This window comes from Pelecanus crispus, chromosome 1 (genome assembly GCF_030463565.1).
Source record: "Pelecanus crispus isolate bPelCri1 chromosome 1, bPelCri1.pri, whole genome shotgun sequence".
In the NCBI taxonomy this organism is placed as follows: Eukaryota; Metazoa; Chordata; class Aves; order Pelecaniformes; family Pelecanidae; genus Pelecanus; species Pelecanus crispus.
In genome coordinates, this window is record NC_134643.1 from 1,805,193 (window position 1) to 1,830,969 (window position 25,777).

Sequence of the window (25,777 nt, forward strand, 5' to 3'; positions counted from 1 at the left end):
CTTCTGGCCTGGACTCAGTGGCTCTCGCCTCTTCCTGCAGAGGCTGAATGCGCTCCATCTTTGCCTTCTGGCCTCCAGGTCTGCTGGGACCTTTGTACTGGAACAGCCTGGTCCTACACGTGCTGGTTCTTCCCTTACCTACTTCAAAGAGCATCTCCCATCATCACTAAGGCAATATTAAAACCATCCGAGCCTGGATCTCTGATCAAGCAGATTCCTTAAGCTCCTATGTCTTCTTTGCTCGGGCAGCCAGGAGCTTTCCCCTTGATGTGAATGCAGGGAAGACGGTGCTGGGTGTTGAGCTGGGGCACATCTGGCCTCAGCCTGACTCCATACTGACACCTGTAACACCATCACTTAATCTTAGCTTCAAATCTTGGCGCGGAACACGTTCAGCCACCTAGGCAGGCCAATAACAGTCCTTGGTGACCCTGTGACACACCAATGCTCTGCTAGGTCACCCAAATACAAGTGCCCAAGCCTCTTCCACTGGCTGGACCACTGAAGGTGCAAGCCCAGAGCCTGCCTGTGCCCTCCACCAACAGCCTGGAGCTGGTTTCACCCCTCCAACAGCCATGCTATGTCCCCAACACACAGGGATTACAGAATAAAGGACCAGGGATTTGCTTTTGCTGATAAAAGCAGATACAAGCATGGTCCACTTATGGGTGGTAGGTCCACAGGCTTCGCCCCCCCCAGTCACTTGGGGTGGCTGCTGCATGATGGGCACAAGATCTTGGAGGCTGCTCTTTTTAGAAAGTTACTTGTTTTAAGCACTGCAAAGCTCACGGCTCCCTTTTGAGGGGTTGCTCGAGTTGCTGCTAGCCTACTGCGTGTGGAGTTTTTGAAGGATAAAAGCTTCTTGCTGGCTCGCAGTGGCAGAGGCTTCGCTCTGGGGCACAGCTTGAAGGATAGATGGCTCCAGGCTTTTCTTGCTCCATCTCCTGCTTGTCTTCACCTCCAGCCCAGGTGATGCCCAAATACCGGTTCCTCCCTTTTAAGAGCAAGTTAACTCCCTCTGTGCAATTCCATATGTGAAAGCAAAAGAGCAGAGTGTTACTGCTTCTGCCAGGGCCATGATTTCCCTAAGGGAGAGGGAAAGGATTTAGCATCTGCAGCAACTGATGGAAGGAAGAGGAGCTGAGAGCATCCTCAGTGCTGCCTTGGATGGGGATGGGACACACCGAGACAGAGAAAGCCACCTCAGAACAGGGTTTTGTGGGACAGCCCTGCTGCCAGCACCAAGCAGAGCAGCTCGGGGCGATATGGGACCTCTTTGGGGCATCCTTGCAGCCACCAGTGGCTACTGCTGGGCTTGTCCTGCTGCAGAGCAGGGCGCTGAGGAAGAGACCCACAGTGCTGGCCCTACCACCCTTTCCCAAACACAAAAGCTGGGTCTGGCTCCAGGAGAAGTCCCAAGCATCCCTCACCCCAGGGTAGATGTTTTTTGTTTAGCCTCAGATGAGATGTAGGAGAACCTGCTCGGCGCCATCATCGTCTGCCCCCCAGCCCACGCCTTTTCCATCTCTTACTGCCCCGCGCTGTTGAGCCCATCTGCTGCCACAGCCAACTCCGGGTACTCACCCAAGCATCTTCCCAAAAGTCTGTATTAACGACAGCAGGATTGTCCATACTGATGCTATACTAGGAAAACAAAAGAGCTTGATAAAGAAGCATCATTAATTGCTAATGAGCAGCTGCCCTCCTTTAAGAAGGAGAGGGATTCCAGGCTGCTGCCCACCTTACTCCAGGCTGTTTAAAGTCTAATCCTGTTTCTCCACTGACTATGGGACCTTTCGGAGTCCAACATTCATGTTGCTGCCTGGTTTTTATGCCAAAGTACGTCCCTGCGGGGCTGGGGAGGGAGAAGGGGCACAGGAGCCACGTTGCCTGTATTTATGTATCTGTCAGTGTTCTGCTTTTTTTTGTTTGTGATTGGGGGTTTTCTTGGTGGGTGTTGGGGGGTTTTTTTTGTTTGTTTGTTGGGTTGTTTTTTTTTTTTTAAAGTTCCAGTAATAAATCAGTCCAAGCCACCCGCTTTGTCCTCTCATCTCACCCGCTGGCATTTCCCTTGGCAGAGGGAGATGAGCCGGTCCCCAGCGTGCCACACCTCGTACCCTGCAAACAGCACTGGGAGCATCCATGACCCTTCTTAGGAGCCTGTTAAAGACCTCTGAGCAAGAATGACCCAGGACAGCGAGACAAGACCAGGCTGGAAACAAGAGCTGGAGCTTAGGGAGGGTCACCAAGAAAGCTGGAGTCCACAGCCACCCCACTGCTGGCTCTGTCCCCAGGGCACGGTGGTAGATCTCCCCTACCACCTCCTCTGGTGCTGTGACAGAGGACGTTGAGCACCGTCCTGCTCTGCACCCACGGACGCTGGCTCCAACTGAGCCATTGCTGGTGCCCAATGCCCACCACTTGAGAGCCAGCCTTGGTGGGCACCAGGTGGCCATCACCCCAAGACCATCACTAAGCTGGGTGGTGGGCATGGAGGAGCCCAGAGACGCAACTGAAGGCTCGTTTAAGGAGAAACGAGCTACTTTCCGATTTGTACAAAACTGCTTTAATGACAGAAACAGCTGAAAAATACTTTTTGGTGTGTTTTAGTACTATCAAGAAGCCCTGTGTGATGCCCAGACCCGAGTCCCTTCCAGGCCCAGGCTCATCCACTGCCTGGAAGGGCAAGAGGCTCTTCACAGGCACCTTCTCCTAGTGCAACATGTCCCAGGGGAGGGGTCTGTCCTTGAGACCACACAGAAACCCCCTTCAAGACCCTCCACTAAGGACAATTTTCCTCCCAGCCACACATGCATGGGCTGGAAATACCTCCGTGAAGTACTCTGGCTTTGAGGCTCCTTCTTGGTTCAGGAGTGCTTCTGTGGCCACCACCCTTCCCATCACTGAAGCCCTGTTGGCATCCCACCAGGGGAGCCAGGCAGCAGCAGGAACTTCAGCAAATGATGCTTCCAGACTGGAGCCAGCCCGGCCGAGTCCCTGAGACACCGGATAACGCCCCAGCGAGTGCAGAACCCAACGGGAGGGTTGGGGAAAGCAGAGAGTCCAAACCTCAGCAACCACTGGGTGATGGGGCGAAGAAATACACAGCCAGGAGGATGAAGTAGACCATGACCAGCACCGTGCCTAGGGCAGACAGAGCAGGTTGGAGGGGGTTACTCCCTGGAGCAAGGAGGGAGGTTGCTTTTGAGACCTTCTGGTGTGGTCTGGACTAGCCCACTGTAGAGGGCTTTCATGGTCCTCTGCAAAAATCTCAATCAAAAGGAGTTTAAAACTCCCTCTTCAGGGGAAAAAGGGAGTGATCACCCTTGGAGCTGCTGCAGGGTGGCAGCTCCAGCACCCCCAAAATGGTCAACCAAGCCCCCAGAATTGCTCAAGCCACCACATGCCAAGAACTGCAGCAAGCAGATGACCCCAGGGCTGTCTCCCTGGGCCCTCCCCACCCCATCAAGCACAGGGACGGTGGGTACACCAAGTCCCACAGCAGCCTCACGGGCGAGCAGTCACCTTGGAAGTAGTCACATTTGCCATCCATAAAGATGTAGTTCATGAGCACCACGCTGAACATGCTGGCGTAGACGTGGAGGTCACTGAAGACAAGCGTGAAGTTGGTCGGCTGCAAGGCAGAGAGGATTTGGGGTTTATGGCCAACCAGAACAGCCCCACACTGACTGTGGTTGGAGACTTGCATGTCACCCCTTAAGCCCCCCTCTGCCACATGTTCCTAGGGCTGGGGACGGCATCAGCCAAGGTAGGAGACATCTGACCCCACTTTTCCCTGCACCGAGCAGAGGAGAGGAGACACGGGGATGGTGGCTGTGCCCTTGCCATGTTTCATGGAGTGCTGTGTGTCCCCAGCCCTGCTGCAGGAGGTCACCCATGGGCTGTCCTAGGGCTACTCACGTAGAAGATGGTGAAGAGCACCAGGATGGGGATCTGGAGCATGCAGACCTGGACGGCGATGCAGTTCCCAATCTCAATGCTGGGGAGGACAGAGGACTTAAGAGCTGCCAAGTGCCACGTCCCCAGCAGCCCTTGGGTCACTCAGCTCAGGGGTGAGAAAAAACCCACCTCAGGGAACCAAACCATGCAGCAGCCCAACCTGGTTCTGGCCCCATTTTTTTTGGAGGCTTTAAGTCCTCTTGGGGGCAAGTTGGCAGGGATTTGACCCACCAAGGCACAGCTACAGGACTGGGACAGGGCATGGGGACCACAATGGAGGAGGACACCCCAAAATCCACCCTTTAAGCCATCTCACCTCAAGCTCAGGTTGTTCTGCAGGGCAAACTGGATGCCGTTGACAATCTCCGGCAGCTCAGGCACCATCGCCAGCACAGTGACACCAATGAAGTACTGGAGGGAAGAGGTGACATCAGTGCATGTGTACAGTCCAATCCTGACCACATCCAAGCGGTGGGCAACCAAGCTCCTCAGTGCATGGAGCATCTCAGCATCTTTCCCCCAGCTTTTAGGGCTCAACCCCGCAGCCAGGGCAGGTTCCCATCCCTGGAGGGCACATCTTGGTCCCCAGGGCCACCCAAACCTGGCTCACCACCATCCCCATGCTCACCTGTGAGATAGTAGAGTTGGTGAGGATGGGGCTGATGTGCTCCGTGGCCAGGTCAGCACAGGCTGACATGCAAAGGGTGGAGAGCAGGAGGATGACCAGGGCCCGCCAGCGAGACCAGTGGACCACAGCGCTGTGGTGGTGGCCAGGCACTGGGGGAAGAACAGAGACATGGTGGGACACCCCGGGGCGGCGAGAAGAGCCAGCTCCACAGCCAGGGCATCCTGCGGTTTGGGGACACTCACTGTGACAGCCGCTGATGTGGATGTCGTAGATGTGCGAGTGAGTTTTCAGGGTGAAGAAGAGGCCGATGAGGTAGGCGGCGGGGAGCAGGAGGGACACTGTGTACACCAGGGGTCTGTTGGACATGGGTGACATGTTCAGCACCACTGGGGTCCAGCATGGAGACCCCAGGGGTGTCCCCTGCACCGGCTGCAAATGGGAGAGATAAGGGTGCAGGATCGGAGCCCTTCACGTGGGCGGAGAAGGGACCTGGAAGGTGCCACCCCACTGTGGGGACAGCCCTGTCCCCACCCCAGCAGACACTCACTGGACGTGACTGTAGTAGAGGGTGCCGTTGTTCTCCATCTGCAGAGAGAGCACCTGTCAACAGGGATGCAGGGGACAAGGGACAGCCCCGCTGCCACCACCAAGAGCCAGGAGCTAGGTGGGCTCAGAGCGTCCCCAACTCCAAACCCCAGCGGTCAGGGGTCCATGTCCCCGCTCACCAGGTCAAAGTGACAGTTGTGGCAGAGGTAGTGGCCCAGCGGGTTCTGGGTGACGTTGTGGCATTCGCTGCACACCAGCTTCCCGTACACCTTGGAGAAGAGCGTCGGGGCAAAGACACCTGCGGGGATGGAGGGACACAGCATGGGTGCCCACACTTGTGGGACCCCCCCCCCCCCCCCCGAAAACCTGGGGACACCCCTGTCCCCAACTCACCTCCCACGGAGAGGAAGAGCAGGGCTGAGCTGACGCCCGCTGAGCGGCTGTTGAACCTTTGCTCCTGGTGCCGGATGCCCCCAATCACCATGCACAGACCCTTGGGGATGGAGAAAGCCCCCCCCCCCCCCAAAAATCCTCATCAGTGCTTTGCTCACAGCATTCTCCTGGCTCTGCAGAGACCAGGCGCTCTCATGCCATGAGTGTGCCACCCCATCTCACCGGGACGAAGAGGACGCAGCCCACCAGCGTCCCGGTCAACGCCGACTTGACGATCTCGGCGTAGCAGCGGTTGCCCTCACGCGAGCCCTTGATGAGGGCCGTGATGTAGAAGGTGAGCTCCGTGATGGAGCCGAACGTGGCGTTCACCACTGCTCCCACCGCAAAGTTGCTCTGGGCTGAAATGCTGGAGGAGAAGGAGTGTGTCAGCTGGGCTGGCGTGTGTCCCCACATTGTCACCAAGTGTCCCCCTCCATCACTGCTCACCTGGCGATGGCCATCCCGATGTAGTAGGAGAGCGGCATGATGGAGAGCAGGGCCAGCGTGAACTTGATGGGGGAGCTGGTCAGGCAGTTGTGGCTGTCCACGTAGCCCAGCACCAGTGTCACCAGCACCAGCGGCAGCAGGTCTGGGGCAGCCGGTCAAGGAAATGACCAAGATGGGGTGGGACTTGGGACCAGCCCCCCCACCCTGTTCCCTTCCAGCCCATGAAAGGATACTGACGGCGAAGACGTTGATACCATCCACAGCGTATTTGTAGTAGTAGGGGTTGACGGCGCGGTAGCAGCACAGGATCACCTCCCCCTCCAGCGGCACCTCCGTCTGCAGAGGGACAAGTGGGTGACACCGCTCCGAGCGCCCCCCGCACCCAAAAATCCACCCTGGAGCAGGGTGCAGGACCTTCACCCCACCACAGAGGCACCCACCATCCTCAGGCGCCGGATGAGCACCCGCTCCGGGGGCAGCAGCAGGACGCGGGCAGCGGTGCGGGCGCTCAGCTTGGCCACGGGGATGAGGACGATGAGGAGCCACGCGGCGACGCACACCAGCCCGTGGGCCAGCACCAGCGCTGGGTAGCCCAGGCACAGCCACGCCACAGCACCGGCACGCTGCTGCAAACAGGCGGCCACCTTTAGGGTTTGCCCCCCTCCAAGCCACCCACCCCAGGGGAGCGGAGGCACCCATGGGTGCTCCCCCCACCATGATGGGGAGCTCCCGAGGTGCCCATGCTCAGGAGGGCGGTGTCACCGTGTCTGGCGTGGGGCTCACCCAGTATCCGGCATCCACCCAGCACCGTGGGCACCAGCGGCGCGGCACGGGGCCGCCGAGCAGGGCTGAGCTCTCCCCTGCGCCGGCCTCGCACGCACCCAGCACCTGGCGGGATTTGGGGACCTGGGGGAGATGAGGGGTGTTAGGGTGCAGCATAGGACACCCCAATTTATCCCCCAGTGGGGTCCTGATTCGGGGCACGCCATTACCTCCACTTTCTGGATCACTTTGCCAAAGGGCCAGAGGAAATACCCGGCCAGGTCCCAGCAGAGCCGCCCTGCGGGGACATGAACTTCAGCTCTGTTGGGGACATGTGTGTCCCCTCCAGCTACAGGGCCACCCCCTAGAGAAGGGACCCAGGAGACCCCAGCACCCATCAGTGCCATTTTGGGCTCAGCCAGGAAACCCCCAGCTCACCCAGCCCTTCACATGGGGATCCCAGATTTGGGACTCACCATAAGGAGCCCCCACAACGGTGATGAACATCACAGCAGCCACGAGGACGTAGAGGAGCGAGAGCCACCAGCCGAAGAGCAGCAGGTAGAGGACGTTCCCACACGTCACCGTGGATCCTACGGGAGGGGAGGCACCGGATGGGCCCGTTGTCACCTGCAGCAGCCCAAATCCACGCTGCCACCACACAGGGTTGTCCCCAAGGCCACCCACCTCCAGAGCCCCGGATGACGTTGAGGTCGGAGTAGAGCTCCTTGACTATCTCCGATCGGTCCTCCCAGGGCCGCGCCGTCACGTGGCTCTTCCATTTCTTGAAGCCAAACTGCAGAGGTTTGGGTTTTTTTTTTTTTTGAGGGGGAAAGAAGAAAAAGAAAACCCATTACAGCTGTCCAGGAGCACCCATGGGTGCCCCCACCCATACCACAGGCACCCACCTTGTAGTTGTTGGAGAGCTTGTTGGCCTCCACGGCGTTTTCGGCCGTCAAGGTGGTTTTCACCACACAGCTCTCGCAGACCTCATCTGAGTGCTGCTGGCAGCAGGACGGGGGGCACATGGCTGCGGACAAGAGGGGGGTAACAAGGGTGTGGGACCCCCCCCGGAGCCCCTCGCCCAGCCCATCCCACGGCTGACCTACCTGGTGGGACACGGGGATGGTGCAGGTGGCAGCCCAGGTCACCCAGATCACCCTGCATGTTGTTGATGGCAGCGCAGTGCTGGTCGCAGAGGGAGCCCCGGCGGGGGCCGTCGCTGTCACCCCGGGGCTCGGGGGCCTTGGGGACATCTGGGGGGGAAGGACAGGGGGGGTTGGAGTCATGCTGGGGCTGTATCCTGCCCGAGCTCAGCACCGCAGGACACCCAGGTGCTGCTGGGATGTCACCCTGGTCCCTAAACCCCACTGGGGACGCACAGAGCCCCTGGGGTGATGCTCAGGGAGGGGGGAACCCCCCGGTGCCCGGGATGAGGGGGACACCCCAGTGCCTGGTGTCATGCTCAGGACAGGGACCCCCTGGTACCCAAAATGGGGGTTTTGCCCCAGTACCCAGTGTGATGGCCAGGAGGGGGGACCCCCCTCAGTGCCCAGGATGAGGGGGACACCCCAGTGCCTGGTGTCATGCTCAGGACGGGTACCCCCTGGTACCCAAAATGGGGGTTTTGCCCCAGTACCCAGTGTGATGGCCAGGAGGGGGGACCCCCCTCAGTGCCCAGGATGGGGGGACCCCAGGGGTGATGCTCAGGAGCAGGGTCCCCAGGGCCTGGGACAAGGGGTATCCCCCAGCAGTGATACTTGGGGGGGTGGGGGAACCCCAGTGCCTGTGATGTGGGGGTACCCCCAGGGTGATGCTCAGGAGCAGGGGTCCCCCCTCGGTGCCTGGGATGGCGGGGACAGACCCCAGGGTGATGCTCAGGAGGGGGGGACCCAATGCCTGGGATAGGGGGGAACCCCCAGTGTGATGCCTGGGCAGGGGACCGTGCTGCCCAGGATGGGGAGAGGACCCCCAGGATGATGCTCGGGAAGGAGGGGGACCCCCCAGTGCCCAGGATGGGTGGGGGGCAACCCCAGGGTGATGCCCAGGATGGAGGGGACAGACACATGACTTCCCCCGGTACCCGGGTTATCCCCCCCAGGGTGATGCTCGGGACAGGGGAACCCCGGTGCCTGGGATGGGGGGGGGAGCCCGAGGGTGATGCCAGGGAAGGGGGGGAGGACCCCAGTACCCGGGATATGGGGTATCCCCCAGGGGTGATGCTCGGGGGGGGGGGGGTGGGGGGGGTGGGCCCCAGTACCCGGGACGGGACCCCAGGGGTGATGCCAGGGAAGGAGGGGGGGGCCCGGTACGGGACCCCAGGGGTGATGCTGGGGAAGGGGGGGGGGGGGGCCGGTACCCGGGACGGGACCCCAGGGGTGATGCCGGGGAAGGGGGAGCCCTGGAACCCGGGATATAGGGTATCCCCCAGGGGTGATGCTCGGGAGGGGGGGGACCCCCGGTACCCGGGACGGGACCCCAGGGGTAATGCCCGGGAAGGGGGGGGGCCCGGTACCCGGGACGGGACCCCAGGGGTGATGCCGAGATATGGGGTATCCCCCCAGGGGTGATGCCGGGGAAGGGGGGGGGGGGGGGGGGGGGGGGGGGGGCGGCGCCGGTACCCGAGACGGGACCCCAGGGGTGATGCCGGGATATGGGGTATCCCCCCCAGGGGTGATGCAGGGGAAGGGGGGCCCCGGTACCCAGGACAGGGTGTATCCCCCGGGGGTGCTGCTCGGGAGGGGTGACCCCCCCAGTGCCCGGGATGCAGGGGGACCCCTGGGTGCTGCCCGGGAGCGGGGGGGACCCCCACTCACCCGGCGCATCCTGCGCGCAGCAGCAGCGACGGCGGGCGGGCTCCCCCTCCGTGGCCATGGCGGGGGGCGGCAGCGGTCCCAGTGTCGGTTCCCCCCCGACCCCGGCCCGCCGGGATTTAAGGGGCGGTGCCGGTGCCGGGCATGCGCGGGGCGCGCCCCCGGGAGCCGCCCCCCACCAGCGGGAAGGGCCGGGGCCGAGTCGCCTCCGCCGGGGGCGGGGTGGGGCATCGCGGGGCGCGGGGTATCGGGGGGCGCGGGGACGGGGATGCGCAGGAACCGAGGTGCGCGGTGTATGGGGGTGCAAGGGGGATGCGGGGTGCAGGGGGCCGGGGCATGCGGGAGCTGGGTGCGCGGGGTGTCAGAGTGCGCAGGGATCGGGGTGCGCGGTGGATTGGGGTGCGCAGGGACCGCAGGGCACAGGGACCAGGGTGCGCGGGGTGCCAGGGTGCTCAGAGATCGGGGTGCGCGGTGAATTGGGGTGCGCAGGGACCGCAGGGCACAGGGACCAGGGTGCGTGGGGTGCCAGGGTGCGCAGGGATGTGGGGTGCACAGGGTTCCAAGGTGCACAGAGATCCGGGGTGCACAGAGGTCTGCGGTGTGCATGGATGCAGGGTGTGCCGGGATCTGGGGTGCACAGAGGTCTGGGGTGTGCAGGGATCTGGGGTGCACAGAGATCTGGGGTGCGCAGGGATCCAGGGTACACAGGGATCTGGGGTTCATGGTGCACCAGGGCACACAGGGCTCCATGCTGGGAGTGGGGTGAACAGGGACTGGGATGGTGTGTCAGGGTGCAGAGTGAATTGGGGTGCGCAGGGACTGCAGGGCACAGAAACCAGGGTGCACGGCATGTCCGGGTGCTCAGGGATCCGGGGTGCAACAGGGCTCTGCGCTGGGAGTGGGGTGCACAGGGACTGAGGTGCACGGTGTGTCAGGGTGCACAAGGACAGGGGTGCACAGGGATCCGGGGTGCACAGAGTTCCAGGGTGCACAGAGATGCGGGGTGCACAGGGATCCGGGGTTCATGGTGCAGCAGGGCACACAGGGTTCTGTGCTGGGAGTGGGGTGCACAGGGATTGGGGTGCAGAGTGAATTGGGGTGCACAGGGACTGCAGGGCACAGGAACCAGAGTGCATGGTGTGTCAGGGTGCACCTGGATCCGGGGTGCACAGGGATCCGGGGTTCATGGTGCACCAGGGCACATAGGGCTCCGTGCTGGGAGTAGGGTGCACGGGGACCAGGGTGCATGGCATGTCAGGGTGCACAGGAATCTGGGGTACACAGATCTGGGGTGCGCAGTGATCCAGGGTTCATGGTGCACCAGGGAACACGGGGCTCCGCGCTGGGAGCGGGGTGCACAGCATATTGGTGTACGCAGGAACTGGGGTGTACAAGGTATTGGGGTACATGGGGAGCAGGGTGCATGGTTTGTGGGGTGCGTGGTGTTATCAGGGTCCATAGGGATCCAGGCCGTGTGCAGAAGAGGTTGCACAGGATCCCAGGGCTGCAGGAGATCCTGGGAAGGTACCGGGTCCTGGGACTGCAAGAGCCCTGGGCCCCCGAGGGTTTTTCTTCTCGAGAAACAGCCATTTTTGGTCAAAAAAAGAAAATTTTGGCACTTCAAGAGCCTTTAGCGGGTGAGAGTAACTGAGCTCACCCTCAAGGTGTGAGATTTGGGCTAAAAACTGTTTCTTCAAAGTCCCTCCTCAGCACATTGATGGATTTAGCAATGCTGAACCGCAGGAAAAAAAAAAACCAACAACAAAAACCAAGCAAGCGTTTGATAAACCAAATTAATTTAATACAGGAACCAAATGAGCCATTTTGTCATCAGGCCCTTGGTAAAACCCCACGTCGCCCCAGGGAGACGGAGTCACCAGGAACAGTCGGCTCACACCAAAAAATAGCAGCTCCCCCCGCCCCGCGGAGATAAAAAGTGAGAGCACCCGTCGCTAGCACAGTACAAATTTTTTTTTTCCCCCCCTCCCGTCAGTAAAAAAATACAGTACAAAAATATATTATTGGTAAGAAAACATGTGGTGTTCTCGCTGCCGGTAACAAGCCAGCATCATTCTCACATTTTATCTGTACAAGCGGGGTTTTTTTTTGGCAGTTTACGACAAGAGTGAGGAGGGGAACAAGCCGACACCCTCGTCTTCAGCTCACAAAGATCTTTAGCGTCTCAGGGCTTATGGATTTTTACCTCCCTTTGTAAAAATAACTAACTACGGTAACTATATAGACTTCTAAAACCCTCATTTGTCAGAATTTACAACAGGTTCTTCCCCCCTACCCCCACCCCTTATATAAAAAGTTTTTTGGCAAATCTTGAACGACCCTTTCTTTGAAATAAATCCATGTGTTTTTTCCCCAAAGGCGGGGACTTCAAAAGTCCGTGGGTTTATACAGCCTCCTGCCGAGATGCTGAAGCCATGTGCCAGTCCGTAACGCCCCCAAAGGAGAGGTTATGAGCAGAAAAAGCTGCTGGGAGCAATAAAATAAATTAAAAAAGTAAAGGTAGGGTAACGCTGTGGTTGTACTGAAGGCACCTGGGATTTCAGAGCTCGCAAGACTGCCAGAGTTGGATGGCATGCTTATTTTGTTCAAAAAAAAAAAAAAAAAGAAAAAAACCCATCAAAATCAAAATAAAAATCTTATTTACCGAAACGAGCAAGTCAAACACAGTTTTCTCTTTCCTCACACCTGCAGCGCAGACGCCCAAGACGTCTCATGGGGTCTGAAAACCCAATTAAACCAATAAGAGGGGATTAAAAAAGTAACGTTTTCCTTATCATACGTAATAAAATGAACTTAAAATGAATCTAAAGTTTTTGACTTGGCTTTTTCTCAGGCCTATCTGGAATTTCTCGGATCCTGAAGTTGGCCAAATTGCTGAATCTTTCCATGTGATGACTCACTGGCGGCTGTGCACAGCCTCGCGAGGCTGTTCCAGCCCTGGAACGCTGTCGGAGTTTAGTCCCGAGCTCAGTTAAGCTCCGTTAAGCAGCGATTGCACGGACAGACACAGGGAACAAAACCAGCAAATGGCTTTTTAAATGGGATTCGTTCAGGTGAGGAACCGGAAAGAGAAAACCTGCCTGGTGTTCGTACGTAGTAGCATTTCAACAGTAAAAAGTTTTAAGTAATAAAGTCACAAAACCCGCACAGAAATTACAAACGCTTCCCCTCTGCCCACAAAGCAGAGCTTAAATGATCCCGCTTCACAATAAGTCTGTATTTAAGTCAAGAACATAACGATGCTGTTCAGTTTGTCTCGCCGGAGAAGCCTCCGAACCGGCACCCCGCCGGCGACGTTATTCTCCAAAAATCCACAGAACGTTGACTCCCGATAAACCAAGATTTACACGCCTGCAAAACAAAGAAGTTACCATAATAAATCGCAAGTCAATTAAAGCGCCCATTTCAAACATTCAGTGAGAAACCAGCAATTCCACGCGTCGGTGTTTTAACATGCAGGTAGGTGTCGCGCGTTGCCACGGCTCTTTCAGAACGGAGGGGAAGCCTGGACGTTGCTTTTATTGCTCACACACGTAAGATTTATCCAATTTTATGAAAAAGCTGCGGTTGTTTCAAACGAGAAGACGATTTTAATGCCATTAAGACCATCCCGCTTGTAGCGATTTGGGTTTGAAGTGCCTTCAGACAAGGCGTTTCCAAACGGGACGCTCCATTCGCATCTCGTATGCGGCGCGATGACACATAATGTCGGGTACTTACCCCAGCATCCCGGATTCTTTTGTCTTTATGATATACAGAAACATGAGCAGGGTATGGAACATGTTGTTTCTGCCCTGAATCCACAAGAAAAGAGAAGAATTTAGAAATCGAGTCAATGATAAGAAATCATAGCAATATTTCTGGTAGAATAAGCGACCACAGAGAAAGACATCATGAAATGCCGTTACGGGGAGGGCTGTCAGGCTTTTTGCCTCAGTACTTCACTTCGTTCAATTAGGTAAATACCAGAAAAAGACCAAACGTGGGTTTTGGCTGGATCATCATCTCCAAATATTTTAAATACCGGAGCTTTTTGGAAAGCAGAGATCCAGCAAGAACCAGGGCTCAATATAAAATTAAAATTCACCAGAGAATTTCACTGGTTTGAGATTTTGGAAGCTTCCCCCCAGAATTCAGAATTCCTATGGACAAGCACTGGGCTTACTGGCCTTAAGGGGATGACAATGCACATCAGGGATTACATGACTGGGTATTTTAAAATAAATTGTCCGAAAATAAACAAGAGGAAGCTACGACCTAGGTACTTATGTATCTTAAATAGATAGTAAAGCCGTTATTTAGTGGCAGACTAAGCACTCCGTTGTGGTCAAAGACCAAGCTACTGTTTACTACCTGCTTTCAGCCAGCCTATGTGTAAAAAGTCAATAAATGTGGCTAGTTCCTAAAAAAAAAAAAACCCCAAAACAAAGCCCAAATCAGACCTGCCAATGATTTCCTGGCAGCAGCAGACAAGCACTAACAGCATCGTACCTTGGGCAGGTTGTAGACGTGGCGCTGGTAGATCAGCTCGTAGTGGGGTGGATTGATGCTGCTCTGGTAGATGCAAAACACGTTTTCATTGGAAGTGTCTGCGAATGAAAAGTTGAAAAGACAACGGGGATTTTAAGGGTGCTGATGCGATCCAAGAGGCAAGGAGCAGCTAAATGCAAGGGCCGGTACCTGGTTTATCTGGTGTCTGGATGAAGTGTTGCGAAGTGAAGGTTTTGCCATCGGGATACTTGGGGTGAGGTGGCAGCCTGGAGTCGAGGTAAGTGCAGAACACGTGCATAATGATCTGGGCAAAGAAAAACAAATCTCACTTTAGTGTCCTTAAAAAGAAACCAGCTTTCTTGCGGTCATCTCAGGCATTAGTTACACTATTTGGTAAGTCTGTGGTTGCAACGTTGACTTAACCCCTCTACCTTTAGGAGCCCAAGGCAGCTTAATGCTTAAAGCAGAGATTTCAACGGCCCACGCACGCTGCTGGGGAGAAGTTTATTTTTTTCCAGGAAGCGAAACGGTGTCAGTCACAAGGCGATAAGCTGATGCTGTATGTCAGGAGTTCGGTTCATGCACAAGCAACTTTCTCCCAGCATCCGGCAGAATTTGGCAAAGTCACAGATCTTATTTGTCATATTTAGGCCATGAACTCTGAGCCATCCGCTTCAGTGCTGGCTTCTGCACTAGCTGCAAGGATTTGGCCGAGAAGGGCAGATGAAATCAAATTACAGCTTTGCCGACACTATGCCTATCGAGCAAATTTCCCCTTTCTCCTCACAAAAGGTGAAATAAAAAACACTGGAAAAACCTGAGCTGGCCATGAGCCTTATTAAGAACATCAAAATTTTGAAAGAAAGTCCTAGACCAACTATCCAGAAAACCACCCCACAGCCTGCTATTTGTGTTTTAACCCTTCAAGAGAGTTCTCAACATTTTTATGTGGGCAACGTCACCAAATTCTCGGCAATCTGATACTTTCTGTGTTCGCTATATATGGCACGATCTGTTTTGTAGACAAAAAAAAAATAGTTTCTCTGGGCTAAATGCCACAAGTCTCAAGAAGTCTGGGAGATGCACCTTGGAAATCACTGCTTTGTATTTCATGCGGTGTGATTAACAACAATGTGGAATTCTATTTTTTTTTTATAGTAATCGTGTTGAGTAAGTTTATGTGGAAACTTCACGGCAAGCGTTTATATTAACCTCTTGTATCGGAACTTCTTTCCCAGAATTCTTAAAAGTTTCAAATACTGCCCAACGCTACCTCTCCCATCTGGTTTTGAGAAAAGACTGAATTCCAGGGTGTGCCACTCGGTCTCATGATCTTTAAACACTTTTGAGCTGTTCACCCTGCTGTCTGTCAAGACACTAAGAGTTGCTGCATGGCCAGTCACTACCAAATATTTAATCATCTTCACAAACAGAAAATCAAATCCTATTTCAAGACCGATTTTATACAACTTCAGCTTCCAGCAATTGAATCTCCTTACATGTGTGTCAGCAAAGTTGTGAAGCTCTGACATTGAGGTCTCCTGTTTTTTCTTCTCCCACATAACTGAAAATCTCTTTACAGCGGGGAAGAAGAATCAATCAGCCTCACCCTACTTTCAGATACAGAGTTCAACTGAAGACTCTCACTGTAAAGCTTGTTTTCTGCTCCCTGAATTGTTCTGTGGTCTTTCTTTTGATTATTTTAATTACCTCAGGTGAATTTTCAAGTCATTGCTCACCCTGAGGTGCTGTTCCTCCTCAGCTCTCAGATGAACGGGCTAAGCATCGCTACAAGTCTTCTCTCGAGTAGGATGTGCAACATCTTCAGGTGTCTCACAAAATACTAACGAATTCAACTGCAGTCCTGCCACTCCATCTGCATTTTTTCCCTTCTGTCCGTTATAGCAAAGGAAAATGAGAGCAAGGTGGAAGGTTTTCCTTGCATTGGAAATTGTTAGGTTAAGGCAGATGTTTGGCTTTTTAAAAGATATAGCAAGAGAACTGCATCAACAAGATCCCCGCCTGCCAGGCTGCTCCCTGTAGTTAACTGACAGGGATTTCAGAGGTGTCTAAGAGCCCGGCCTAAGACTAATCACAGAATCACAGAATCGTTTAGGTTGGAAAAGACCTTTAAGATCATCCAGTCCAGCCATTAACCTAACACTACCAAGTCCACCACTAAGCCAATTAAGGGTAGAGTAATAATTAATTTGCTCTTTCCTGGCTTGGTGGCTGGATTATATTTTAATGAAAGTAACAACTAGGAATCATTAAGATTGGAAAGGATCTCTAAGATCATCAGTCCAACCATCAACCCAAGATCCCCACGCCCACTAAACCATGTCCCAAAGTGCCACGTCTGCACATTTTTTGAACCCCTCCAGGGATGGGGACTCCCCCACCTCTCTGGGCAGCCTGTTCCGATGCTTGACCACTCTTTGTGTGAAGAAATTTTTCCTAGTATCCAATCTAAACCTCCCCTGCAACAGCTTGAGGCCGTTTCCTCTCATCCTATCACTTGTTCCTTGGGAGAAGCGACCAACACCCACCACACTACAACCTCCTTTCAGGTAGTTGTAGAGAGCGATCAGGTCTCCCCCTCAGCCTCCTCTTCTCCAGGCTAAACAACCCCATTTCCCTCAGCTGCTCCCCATCAGCCCTGTGCTCCAGATCCTCCCCCAGCTTCGCTGCCCTTCTCTGGACATGCTCCAGCACCTCAATGTCCTTCTTGTAGTGAGGGGCCCAAAAGTGGACACAGTATTCCAGGTGCGGCCTCACCAGTGCCGAGTACAGGGGGACAATCACCTCCCTGCTCCTGCTGGCCACACTATTCCTGATACAAGCCAGGATGCTGTTGGCCTTCTTGGCCACCTGAGCACACTGCTGGCTCATGTTCAGCCAGCTGTCAACCAACACCCTTAGATCCTTTTCGGCCAGGCAGCTTTCCAGCCACTCTTCCCCAAGCCTGGAGCATTGCATGGGGTTGTTGTGACCCAAGTGCAGGACCCGGCACTTGGCCTTGTTGAACCTCACACAGTTGGCCTCAGCCCATCAGTCCAGCCTGTCCAGGTCCCTCTGCAGGGCCATCCTACCCTCCAGCAGATCGACACTCCCACCCAACTTGGTGTCATCTGCAGACTTACTGAGGGTGCACTCAATCCCCTCATCCAGATCATTGATAAAGATGTTAAACAAGGCTGGCCCCAAAATAGAGCCCTGGGGAACACCACTCCTGACCAGTTGCCAACTGGACTTAACTCCATTCACGACTACTCTCTGGGCAATTGCAATTGCATGTTTGGGATCTCCGCAATGTCCAATCCCATTTGCATTATTCCCCACGTAATCTCACCGACTAGAACAGTATTACCTGCATAAAGTGATGCAAATGGGATTTTACTGTGTTCCTCAAAAGACTTACTATCCCCTACAACCTTCAAAACCTGCGCAGAAAGGCAACCCACTTTAAGCCGTCGTTACAAAGACGTCTTCTAAAACTTACCGAGGAGTCAGTGGGCAAGTCGGTGTCCCACTTGCGGCCTTTGAAATCCCCTCCTCTGTTCCATCGGAAGGAACTCATGCATCCTCCCTGAGAAAGCTCTGAAAGCAACAAGATTTCTTCAGTTACTGGGGGCTGAAGTACATGAAACTGGTGTTTTAGGCTAGTTTCAGGGGCTTCATCCATGCTCCCAGTGTACAAAATAGGAAAAGTTCAGCTAATGAAATGCTTGAAAAGGTAATAATACGGGGAGGTAAATTTACAGGATAATTTGTAGCTAATGAAGAGATTAAATCCAGCACTTTGCACCCCGAGCATGCAGGAGGAAAACGAGAAATAAAGCTTTTAAAAAACATTCCCAAAGTTTCATCCAAGGCCTGCATCGTTCTGTCGCTATAAAAAGGAAAAGTTGCAAAGAAACATCTCTCCTGCTTAAAAGCAGCTCTCATCTCTGCCGTGGCTCTTCAAACATCTCCACCGAAGGAATGTCTGATGCCAGCAACACTTGGCTGTGGTAACGGAAGTGTTTTAAAGTCAGTACAGTGACACTACGTACCTTTGATCCTTTCGACCAAATACTCCTGGTTTGGTGTAAGATCCAAATACTGCACTATAGCGTTCAGGGACGGAATGAGTGGAGCTTTAACAAGCGCTGCCTGCTTCAGACTGCTGATGCTGGCTTCTGCAACACAAGAAGAGCCAGCACAGGTCAGCTATGACCCCTGCAGAACTCCAAACAGCCTCCCTTACCAGGCGTCGCTACAAAGAGCTCTCCTTTTTGGTGCACCATTACGGTCCTAGAAACATTTAACATGTGATGCTACCCCAACCACTCATTTCAATCCCAATGAAGTAGTAGCTGTCGGCTGTATGTCACAGAATATACCAGCTACAAGGAACCAACATCCACTTTGAAGAGCAGAGGGAGAGTAACGAGGTGGGGGTGAGGCCAGCATGGATCAGTTTTCCACAGGCATCACAATGGACATGGCTCTTGAGGAGACCCTACAGCAAATAGCCCACAAAGGTGTCTTTCATTTAACCGCTGCACATCAAATCCACTTTTTGGTTAAGGGGATGTAAATTGGAAGCAATAAGAGAAGCAGTTCCTTCCTAATTGCATCATTAGATGAAATACAGAACTCCAGCTCATCAGAATTTAAAACAACCCAGTTTTTTCAGAAAGCAAGGAAAAATTTGGCAAAGCACATAGGACTGGAGACACTGATAGTTTATAGCACATCTATCCTGGAAATGTTTTCTGACAGTTTAATATGCAATAATCAATCATTTGAGCCTGTAATTCCCCAGCAGCAAGTTTAGGGAAGGGGAGGAGAAAAAAAAAAAGAAAAAAAAGGATTTATGAATTTTACATGAGACAGGCATCACTGTGACTTCATCAGTATTTCCAGAAGTCTTCTGAGGAACCTTTCCAGCTTAATGAAATGCATGACATGGAACAAAGACTGTGCAATACAGAGCGGAAATGGAACAGTAATATTTAACAGCCCTAATGCATATAACACCTATCCAACGCCCCGGCTATGGAGCGGCCCTCCATCAGCCAGTACCAGGGATTCATAGAATCACAGAATGCTTTGGGTTGGAAGGGACCTTTAGAGGCCATCCAGCCCAACCTCCTGCAGTGACAGGGACAGCTTTAACCAGAGCAGGGTGCTCAGAGCCCCGTCCAACCTGGCCTGGGATGTTTCCAGGGATGGGGCCTCCACCACCTCTCTGGGCAACCTGTGCAAGTGCTTCACCACCCTCATTGTAAAAAATTTCCTTATGTCTAGTCTAAATCTATTCTTCTTTAGTTTAAAACCATTACTCCTTGTCCTGTCACAACAGGCCTTGCTAAAAAGATTGCCCCCATCCTTCCTATAGGCCCCCTTTAAGTACTGAAAGGAATTCCAAAGCTCCTGTCTCGTCCTACCTCCGATCTGCAGTTCTGGACACCCCATTCTTCTCAGCTGAGTGCTCACAGACTCAATCTCTTGGACCAGCTGCACTAGAATAGTCTCGTTAATCCACTAGGAATGAAAAATGTGAAAATTCAAGAGGTCAGAAACAACAAAAATGTTAAAAAAACCCCAACCCTTAGCTTACATCCTACTAATCATCACAGTTACAATCACAAAGAAGCGTAACAACAGAAACACTGAAGCCAACCATGGAGGAAAATAACTAAATTAGAATACATATAGTCTTACTACTTTAAAAACAAACCAAACCAAACCACAAAACACACAAGCAAAACTACGTACTTCACAGATGCTATGACTGAAGGGGCAATTCAAAGCTAGATTTACTAATTATTTTGCCATCATGTGTGCAATTAATTCTCCACTGCTCTAGCAATTCCTAGCAATAAGATCAAGGTTTTGGTTTTGCTTTTTATTACGCTGCTCAGGACTGTCAGGGGGAAAAAAAAAATCAGCCTTTGGGTTGGAAGTTTCCATGTCTTGAGCTCAGGAGAACGAGTTAGAAATACTGCAGAAACATCAATTTAGCAATCTGAGTTGCAGCAAGGAAAACCAAATCTTGTCATATCCCAGCTGCTTTTGTTTCTCATTCAAAAGTGGATGAACTTGACAACTGTGAAGTTTTCAGAATAGAAAACACTGAGGTGAGGTTGAAAACGCATCTCAGTAGCCGTCTCTAAAAGCACGTTGTGTTTTTATCTCCCTGTGCCAGCCCACCCCAATCCTCAAACAGACACTGCAATTCTTCCCGCCTCCTTCGGCATACAGGGGACATGGAAGTGCTTTTCCACTCTGCTGTGCTTGTTCTTAAAAACCTTAAAAATCAGGCAGTCCATAGAGACGGGACTTACGTTTCTGAACTTAGCGGTGCAGGAATCCATGTGATCAAGGAGCTGTCGGTTCATTGTAACCCGTGCCCAAACCTATGGAAAGGTTTGTTAAGTACATGTAAGAACTTCACAGAATACCAAGAATTTTTAGGGTCTACGGCAATTTCTGATACCAACTACAGCGCATAATTAAAATCGCAGCTTTCCCCAAATTCTTATACATCTGCTTGTTGTATCACATGACTTCTACAGCAGCTTCACATACAACACTCCTGCTCTCTATTCACAGTACAACCATCTTGCATGAGCTCAAATTCAGTTTTTAGCTGTCTGCTCTATTAGGATAAAACAGATCTGAATTGTAGGCTTGATTTAAGAGGTATTTGAATGGGAAGCTTCATTAGATTAATGTAGGAAGTAAAGAAAATTGATCAAATTTAATTGAAGCCACATGAATTGTATTCCTTTGCATCAGACTTCTTTCAGACGCAAGCACAGAGGCAGTGCTGTATATCCTTCAGCTGTTCCACTGGGTTAAATACAGATTAGTTTCAACTTAACCTTTATGCTGCAAATGCATTTTATCCAGTGTAAGCCTTGCTCTCCAAGGAAGAAATGATTCTCCAACTACAATTCAGAATTTGAAACATCCATTTACAGTGACGAGGAGTCTGGCAAGCTGTACGAAGACGGTTAAATGCTAGAGGATTTCTCTCTCCAACATTTTTGATCCAGCTGAAATCCAAACCTTTGCACAAAGCTGTATATTCTAGAGGCCTGTTTCTCCCCCTTGACCACCTTGCAGCCAAATTTACCTCTTCTGCAGCCTGTTTCGAGCTCAGATCAGCTTCGTCCTTGTGTGCCGATGGAGCCTGGGACCTGCAAGCCAGCTGATACTGGAACTTTCTTAGTGTCTGTGCATGGTCTGCGATGGAACGGCTGTAGTTCCAAAAAGTTGGGCTGCTGGAAGGAGAGCTGGAATCTGAACTTCCTGAAACGATTCATTCATTAAACAGTCATGTACAATTATTGCCAAGTAATTCTGGAAGCAACAGTACAGGCAATAACATCAGTATATTAAGGCTTCGATAAGAGACACGAACATGAACTGCCATGAATACATACACCGAAGTCAGTCTGCGTGAACACTCATTTCACCCTTATCTTAATTGTCCCTATCCAGGACAAAAACTGCCTGCAGGGAATTCACCCCCTGCAGGGAATTCACCCCCTTTATCTGAAATGCCTTGTCCACAAGATATCCCTCTCATCAATGTGATAAAGCCCATCATCTTATCATGGTCCACAAATGCTACAGAGACAATCTATCAGTACACGTTTCCAGAGGCTGCAACAGCAGCATATATCCTATCCAAAGGAATACTTTGGAGAAAAACTTTCTGAAGGTCCTAAGCCACGGAGACATGTAGAAACGATGGCGTTCTACCTCAGGTCCTAATTACTCAGTAGAAGACTAAACTGTTCAGCAGCTGCCTTTACCAAGGTCACAGGTGATTACTTACTAGTAAGAGTACGCTGGAATCTTTTGCAACTTTTCTCATCCGCAAAAGAACTCTTGAATAAAACCAACACCTTCTCCTTACCAAGCTTTTCAGATCAAATCTGTTTACTCACCCAGTTGAACTCTGCGCTGTTTCTCTTCTTCAGCTCGAAGGAAGGTCTCCAGTGACTTCAGGTCTGTGATATAGTCTTCTTTGCCAGTAGGAGAATTATACAGAATGGGCGAAGAGCGGTAACGAGACCTTATCCCGCCACTGTCCATCTGTCCGATACTCGGGGAGTATGGTGAACCACTGGGAGAGGAGCTGAAGCTGGAAAGCTTGGGCGAATAAAAACAAACAGTTGTGTCATATGAGGAATACAGAATTCCACCTTGATTTGTAAATGACATGAATATAAAAGACTCCTGTTTGTGGTTTGGGTTGCATTTTTTTCCTGCTTTGTACATACATTTTTGGTTCTTATTTTTTGCTTTGTTCTGAAAGAAACTACCCACTCTAAAACAAATTAAGTGACACTAGGGAAAAGGACAAATCCCGATACAACAAATCTGCACCTACTTTGCAAAAGAGCAAACATACATATACGAAACTCTCCGCTGGCTGCTGCTCAACTTCAGTGGCATATGGCACAAAACAAGGACCAAACTGTACCCTTGGGAGCTGTCTTGCTCATTACCTTATTGTAGCTGCTGCTTGGTGAATAGGTTACAGCACTGCCGTAAGAAGCACTGTTGCTTGACAGAGCCTGTAGCTGAGGGCTGTACCCTGCGATATAACTGGTAGTAAACTTTGGACTGGCACTAGGGAAGCGGGACGGGCTGTAACTCAGCACACTTTGACCCTGGATTGGAGGAGAAGGCGTCGAAGACGGGACCTTCTTTGCTGCCAGCTCACGTGGTGGAGTTATTTGTACGGCTGCAATAAGGAAAAACAGAATTAGCGTTGTGGATGCAGCAGCCCCAAACTCTCCTCCCCGCTTTAAACGCACAACAAGATGTACACACAGCGCTATCGTAAGGCAATTTTAAAACGATGCTAAAAGGCACACTAGAAAAATCTCGTCCCTACAGGACTCCGTGGTTAATCCACTGACAGGAAAAAAAAGAGAAGTCAGACACATGATTGCAACTCAGTACAAATCCGACAGCTTCAGATTTCAGTTAAATGCTACCAGGCACCTTCCATAACCTGGGAGCCTTCTCCAACCCATTTCATCAGCTACTTTATCTCCCTACCTTATGCGTCTTTAGCCTAGTCAATGTCTTGATTTAGCTGTGCAAATAAACACGTGAGATCCTTGAGCTTTGGTGATCCAGCATTACTCCCATCTACTTCCCGATTTCTAGACTAGCAGTGTGTAATACTACCGTGCCAGCATTTTGCTTTCGGTTTATTTACCTTGTCAGGTTCTGCTGTATTTTAAAACTCTGCTTGGATGTTCAAGAGCTTTTTGAGTGACTGCTCTCTGGGCTGTCATTTTCAGACTTCACACAAAGGTCTGCCTGTCCCTCTAATTTGGTTCTCGTTACCCAGCATGATAGTAGTAGGATATCAAAATTAAATATAAACCTGCGCTCTCTGCCTTGTTCCTAGTCCCATGTATAGGCTACAAATTCCCTGTCCAACCTCACAATGGTCCAGTGTCTCACTGTCCTTCAGCAGCCGCTATCATCCTTCTCCTTTTCAACCGTGTGTGTTTGTTCCCCTTCCAGTGGTCCCCACAAACCCCCACCAAATTGCCACTTGATGTTGTGAATTTTAGTACGCTGCCGTTAATTTAGTTTACTGCTCATGTCTGATGAGGTAATTTGGAACTCACGTCACTAAAGGATCCTGCCATTGAGGAAGATACCGTCTTGAAACAAAAAAGAAGAATAAAAAAAATTGCCAGAGATCTTTATTACACCCACCTGCATTCTGCAACCCCAGCAGGATCTGCTGGCCAGGGGTCATGACCAAGCTCGTTGGTGCCACTGTGTATTTGAAGTACATCCAGAAATCAAATAAGGCATTCAGGCTGAACAGAGACGCAAGTGCAAGTTCTAGAAGAAACACAGAAGTTTTTACCACAGCTTGAGCATGAGGAATAGTAAAACACCATTAGAAACAGGTCATTATTAGTGCTATCAATAAGTGCCAAGTTGGTCAAGTATCTAAGATTTCTTCACCTTCTTATGCAAGAACCATTGGAGATAATTTTCCTTGCTATGTTGGGGTTAATCTAGATTGCTAAAATTTAATTTTTGAAAATTGATGGTTATTTTCCAAAAAGAACATAAAACTACTGCAATGAAGGTTCACAGTATTTCTCAAACATCATCTTCCATCAAATCATCTGTCAGTCATCCCATGATTTTTCTCTTCCTCTTGCTCCTTCACATCCTCTATTTGATACAGCTAGCTTAGAGTCTACTCATCTGAAGCAAACTTGAAGTATTGTGAAATGCCATCCACACCCACAGTACAACGTAGCAGTAAACTCTGCAGTGTTCTCCAATGCCTTACTCCACACATTAACCGGATTTAATGCACCAAACAAGTTCTTCGTGCCCTTTCCTGATGTATCTAAGAAAGCTGTTAACACTCCTTACCTGTCGCTAAAACAGGTGACATTCCAAGTTTCAGGGGAGATTACAGAAAGCAAAACAAAGTTTTGGTTTAAATTTAAACCAAAAAAAAACCCAAAACAAAAATCATAAGGAAAGAAAAAAAGGCTGGTTTAAAAACCAGCTCTCCAGCAAGAAAACTGACAAGTGAAAAAAGAAAAGAATCCTGAACATTAATTGAAATGCTGCAGCAACTCACCAATATACCAGAGCGGCCAGAACGTGATGTTGTAATATGAGCTTATGAGTTTTCCAGACCTGAAAAGAAAACCAAGAAGTTATCATTTTGCAACTACTCAGTCCCAGGAAATATTTAGGGGTCTACAAAGCAGGATGCTTCGCTTGTTTGAATCAGATGTAACAATTAACGTACATTTCAGTATATATAATGCCTGCAATGGACAGATTAAGGAGTCCCCAGGGCAAGGCCACTTTCCGGGCTTCAATCTCTTTCCTCATCTTGAAGGTCCTGTTGATGAGGGAAGTTGTTGGACTCTGTTCTGGTGTCATCTGTAACAACAAACACAGAGAAATGACAAAATCTGTCAACTTTCATACAGTAACATTCTCAGTCAGCACAAGATTAAAGAAAAAAAGCAGTAATCCAAACCAAGCTATATAAATGGAATTCAGCCAGAGCCGGTTTTAGCATATTAAAAAAACCCAAAATCCAGATTCTTTTTCCCAGTAAAAGCAGGTAATATTTCTTGGATGAACTCTACTGTCTGCACTGTCACCTCATTACTGGGGAACAGCATCCATCTTCTCCAGTGAGATGCAGATTAGAGGACAGAGACAGATTCCAAACTCATTTTTGAAAAATAACGTCCTTCCAAAGCGAGAGGCAAAGCTCCTGCTTTCTCCAGGCAAAGGAAGCCAGAGGAAGGAAAGGCCTTGCACAGCTCTGCAGTTTTTTAATGGAAAACTCCCACTCATTTCAGTAGGTAACAGAGTATTTTCAGACTGTAAAGCCACCTCCTGTGGGTTCAGTACAGCTGAATACTCTCTGCGTACCTTGCTACCTTTACGCCCAGCAACACCTTATGTGAAAGAAATAACCCTGGTGACTTTTTCTGCTAGTCCCGTCACCAAAATATGCTACTGTTCCTTCCTGCCACTCACTCAAAAACTTGTCGCATAATTCTTCACTAGATGGGAAGGCAAATAATTTGCTTTTTGGGACAAATACTACAACCGGGCATTACTACCTACAAAAAAAACCCAACCAAAAAACCCC

The 25,777-nt window shown here is 51.3% G+C and overlaps 2 protein-coding genes across 2 annotated transcripts; both read right to left on the minus strand.

Moving 5' to 3' along the window:
• Positions 1 to 3,070: 3,070 nt before the first annotated feature.
• LOC142597025 (uncharacterized) lies at positions 3,071 to 9,649 on the minus strand. Its single transcript, XM_075727466.1, has 20 exons — positions 9,592 to 9,649; positions 7,885 to 8,031; positions 7,684 to 7,805; positions 7,463 to 7,571; positions 7,252 to 7,368; positions 7,006 to 7,073; positions 6,797 to 6,919; positions 6,454 to 6,639; positions 6,247 to 6,349; positions 6,014 to 6,155; positions 5,750 to 5,933; positions 5,528 to 5,627; positions 5,314 to 5,432; positions 5,136 to 5,173; positions 4,831 to 4,943; positions 4,589 to 4,737; positions 4,277 to 4,371; positions 3,922 to 4,000; positions 3,526 to 3,634; positions 3,071 to 3,144 (listed from the first exon to the last, which is right to left on the minus strand). Exons 1-20 carry the CDS (start codon positions 9,647 to 9,649, stop codon positions 3,071 to 3,073), a joined length of 2,235 nt encoding a protein of 744 aa, XP_075583581.1.
• Positions 9,650 to 12,680: 3,031 nt separating this feature from the next.
• On the minus strand, positions 12,681 to 25,050 carry LOC104023924 (transmembrane protein 209). The gene is made up of 14 exons (XM_075715583.1): positions 24,914 to 25,050; positions 24,740 to 24,798; positions 23,845 to 23,976; positions 22,611 to 22,849; positions 22,047 to 22,251; positions 21,227 to 21,402; positions 20,433 to 20,504; positions 19,533 to 19,629; positions 18,153 to 18,278; positions 17,600 to 17,697; positions 14,287 to 14,401; positions 14,098 to 14,195; positions 13,327 to 13,400; positions 12,681 to 12,957 (listed from the first exon to the last, which is right to left on the minus strand). Exons 1-14 carry the CDS (start codon positions 25,048 to 25,050, stop codon positions 12,903 to 12,905), a joined length of 1,683 nt encoding a protein of 560 aa, XP_075571698.1. The 3' UTR covers positions 12,681 to 12,902.
• Between the last annotated feature and the right edge of the window lie 727 nt (positions 25,051 to 25,777).

Excerpts from the sequence above, each read along its gene's own strand:
- LOC142597025 (XM_075727466.1), bottom strand. The coding sequence starts at position 9,649 with ATGGCCACGGAGGGGGAGCCCGCCCGCCGTCGCTGCTGCTGCGCGCAG. Across the intron at positions 4,738-4,830 it reads CCACATCAGCGGCTGTCACA|TGCCTGGCCACCACCACAGC; the intron begins GTGAGTGTCCCC and ends TTCTTCCCCCAG. Across the intron at positions 3,145-3,525 it reads CAAATGTGACTACTTCCAAG|GCACGGTGCTGGTCATGGTC; the intron begins GTGACTGCTCGC and ends TGTCTGCCCTAG.
- LOC104023924 (XM_075715583.1), bottom strand. The coding sequence starts at position 25,050 with ATGACACCAGAACAGAGTCCAACAACTTCCCTCATCAACAGGACCTTC. Across the intron at positions 20,505-21,226 it reads CGAAACAGGCTGCAGAAGAG|GTTTGGGCACGGGTTACAAT; the intron begins GTAAATTTGGCT and ends ACCTTTCCATAG. Across the intron at positions 19,630-20,432 it reads GCACCGCTAAGTTCAGAAAC|TGGATTAACGAGACTATTCT; the intron begins GTAAGTCCCGTC and ends TTTCATTCCTAG.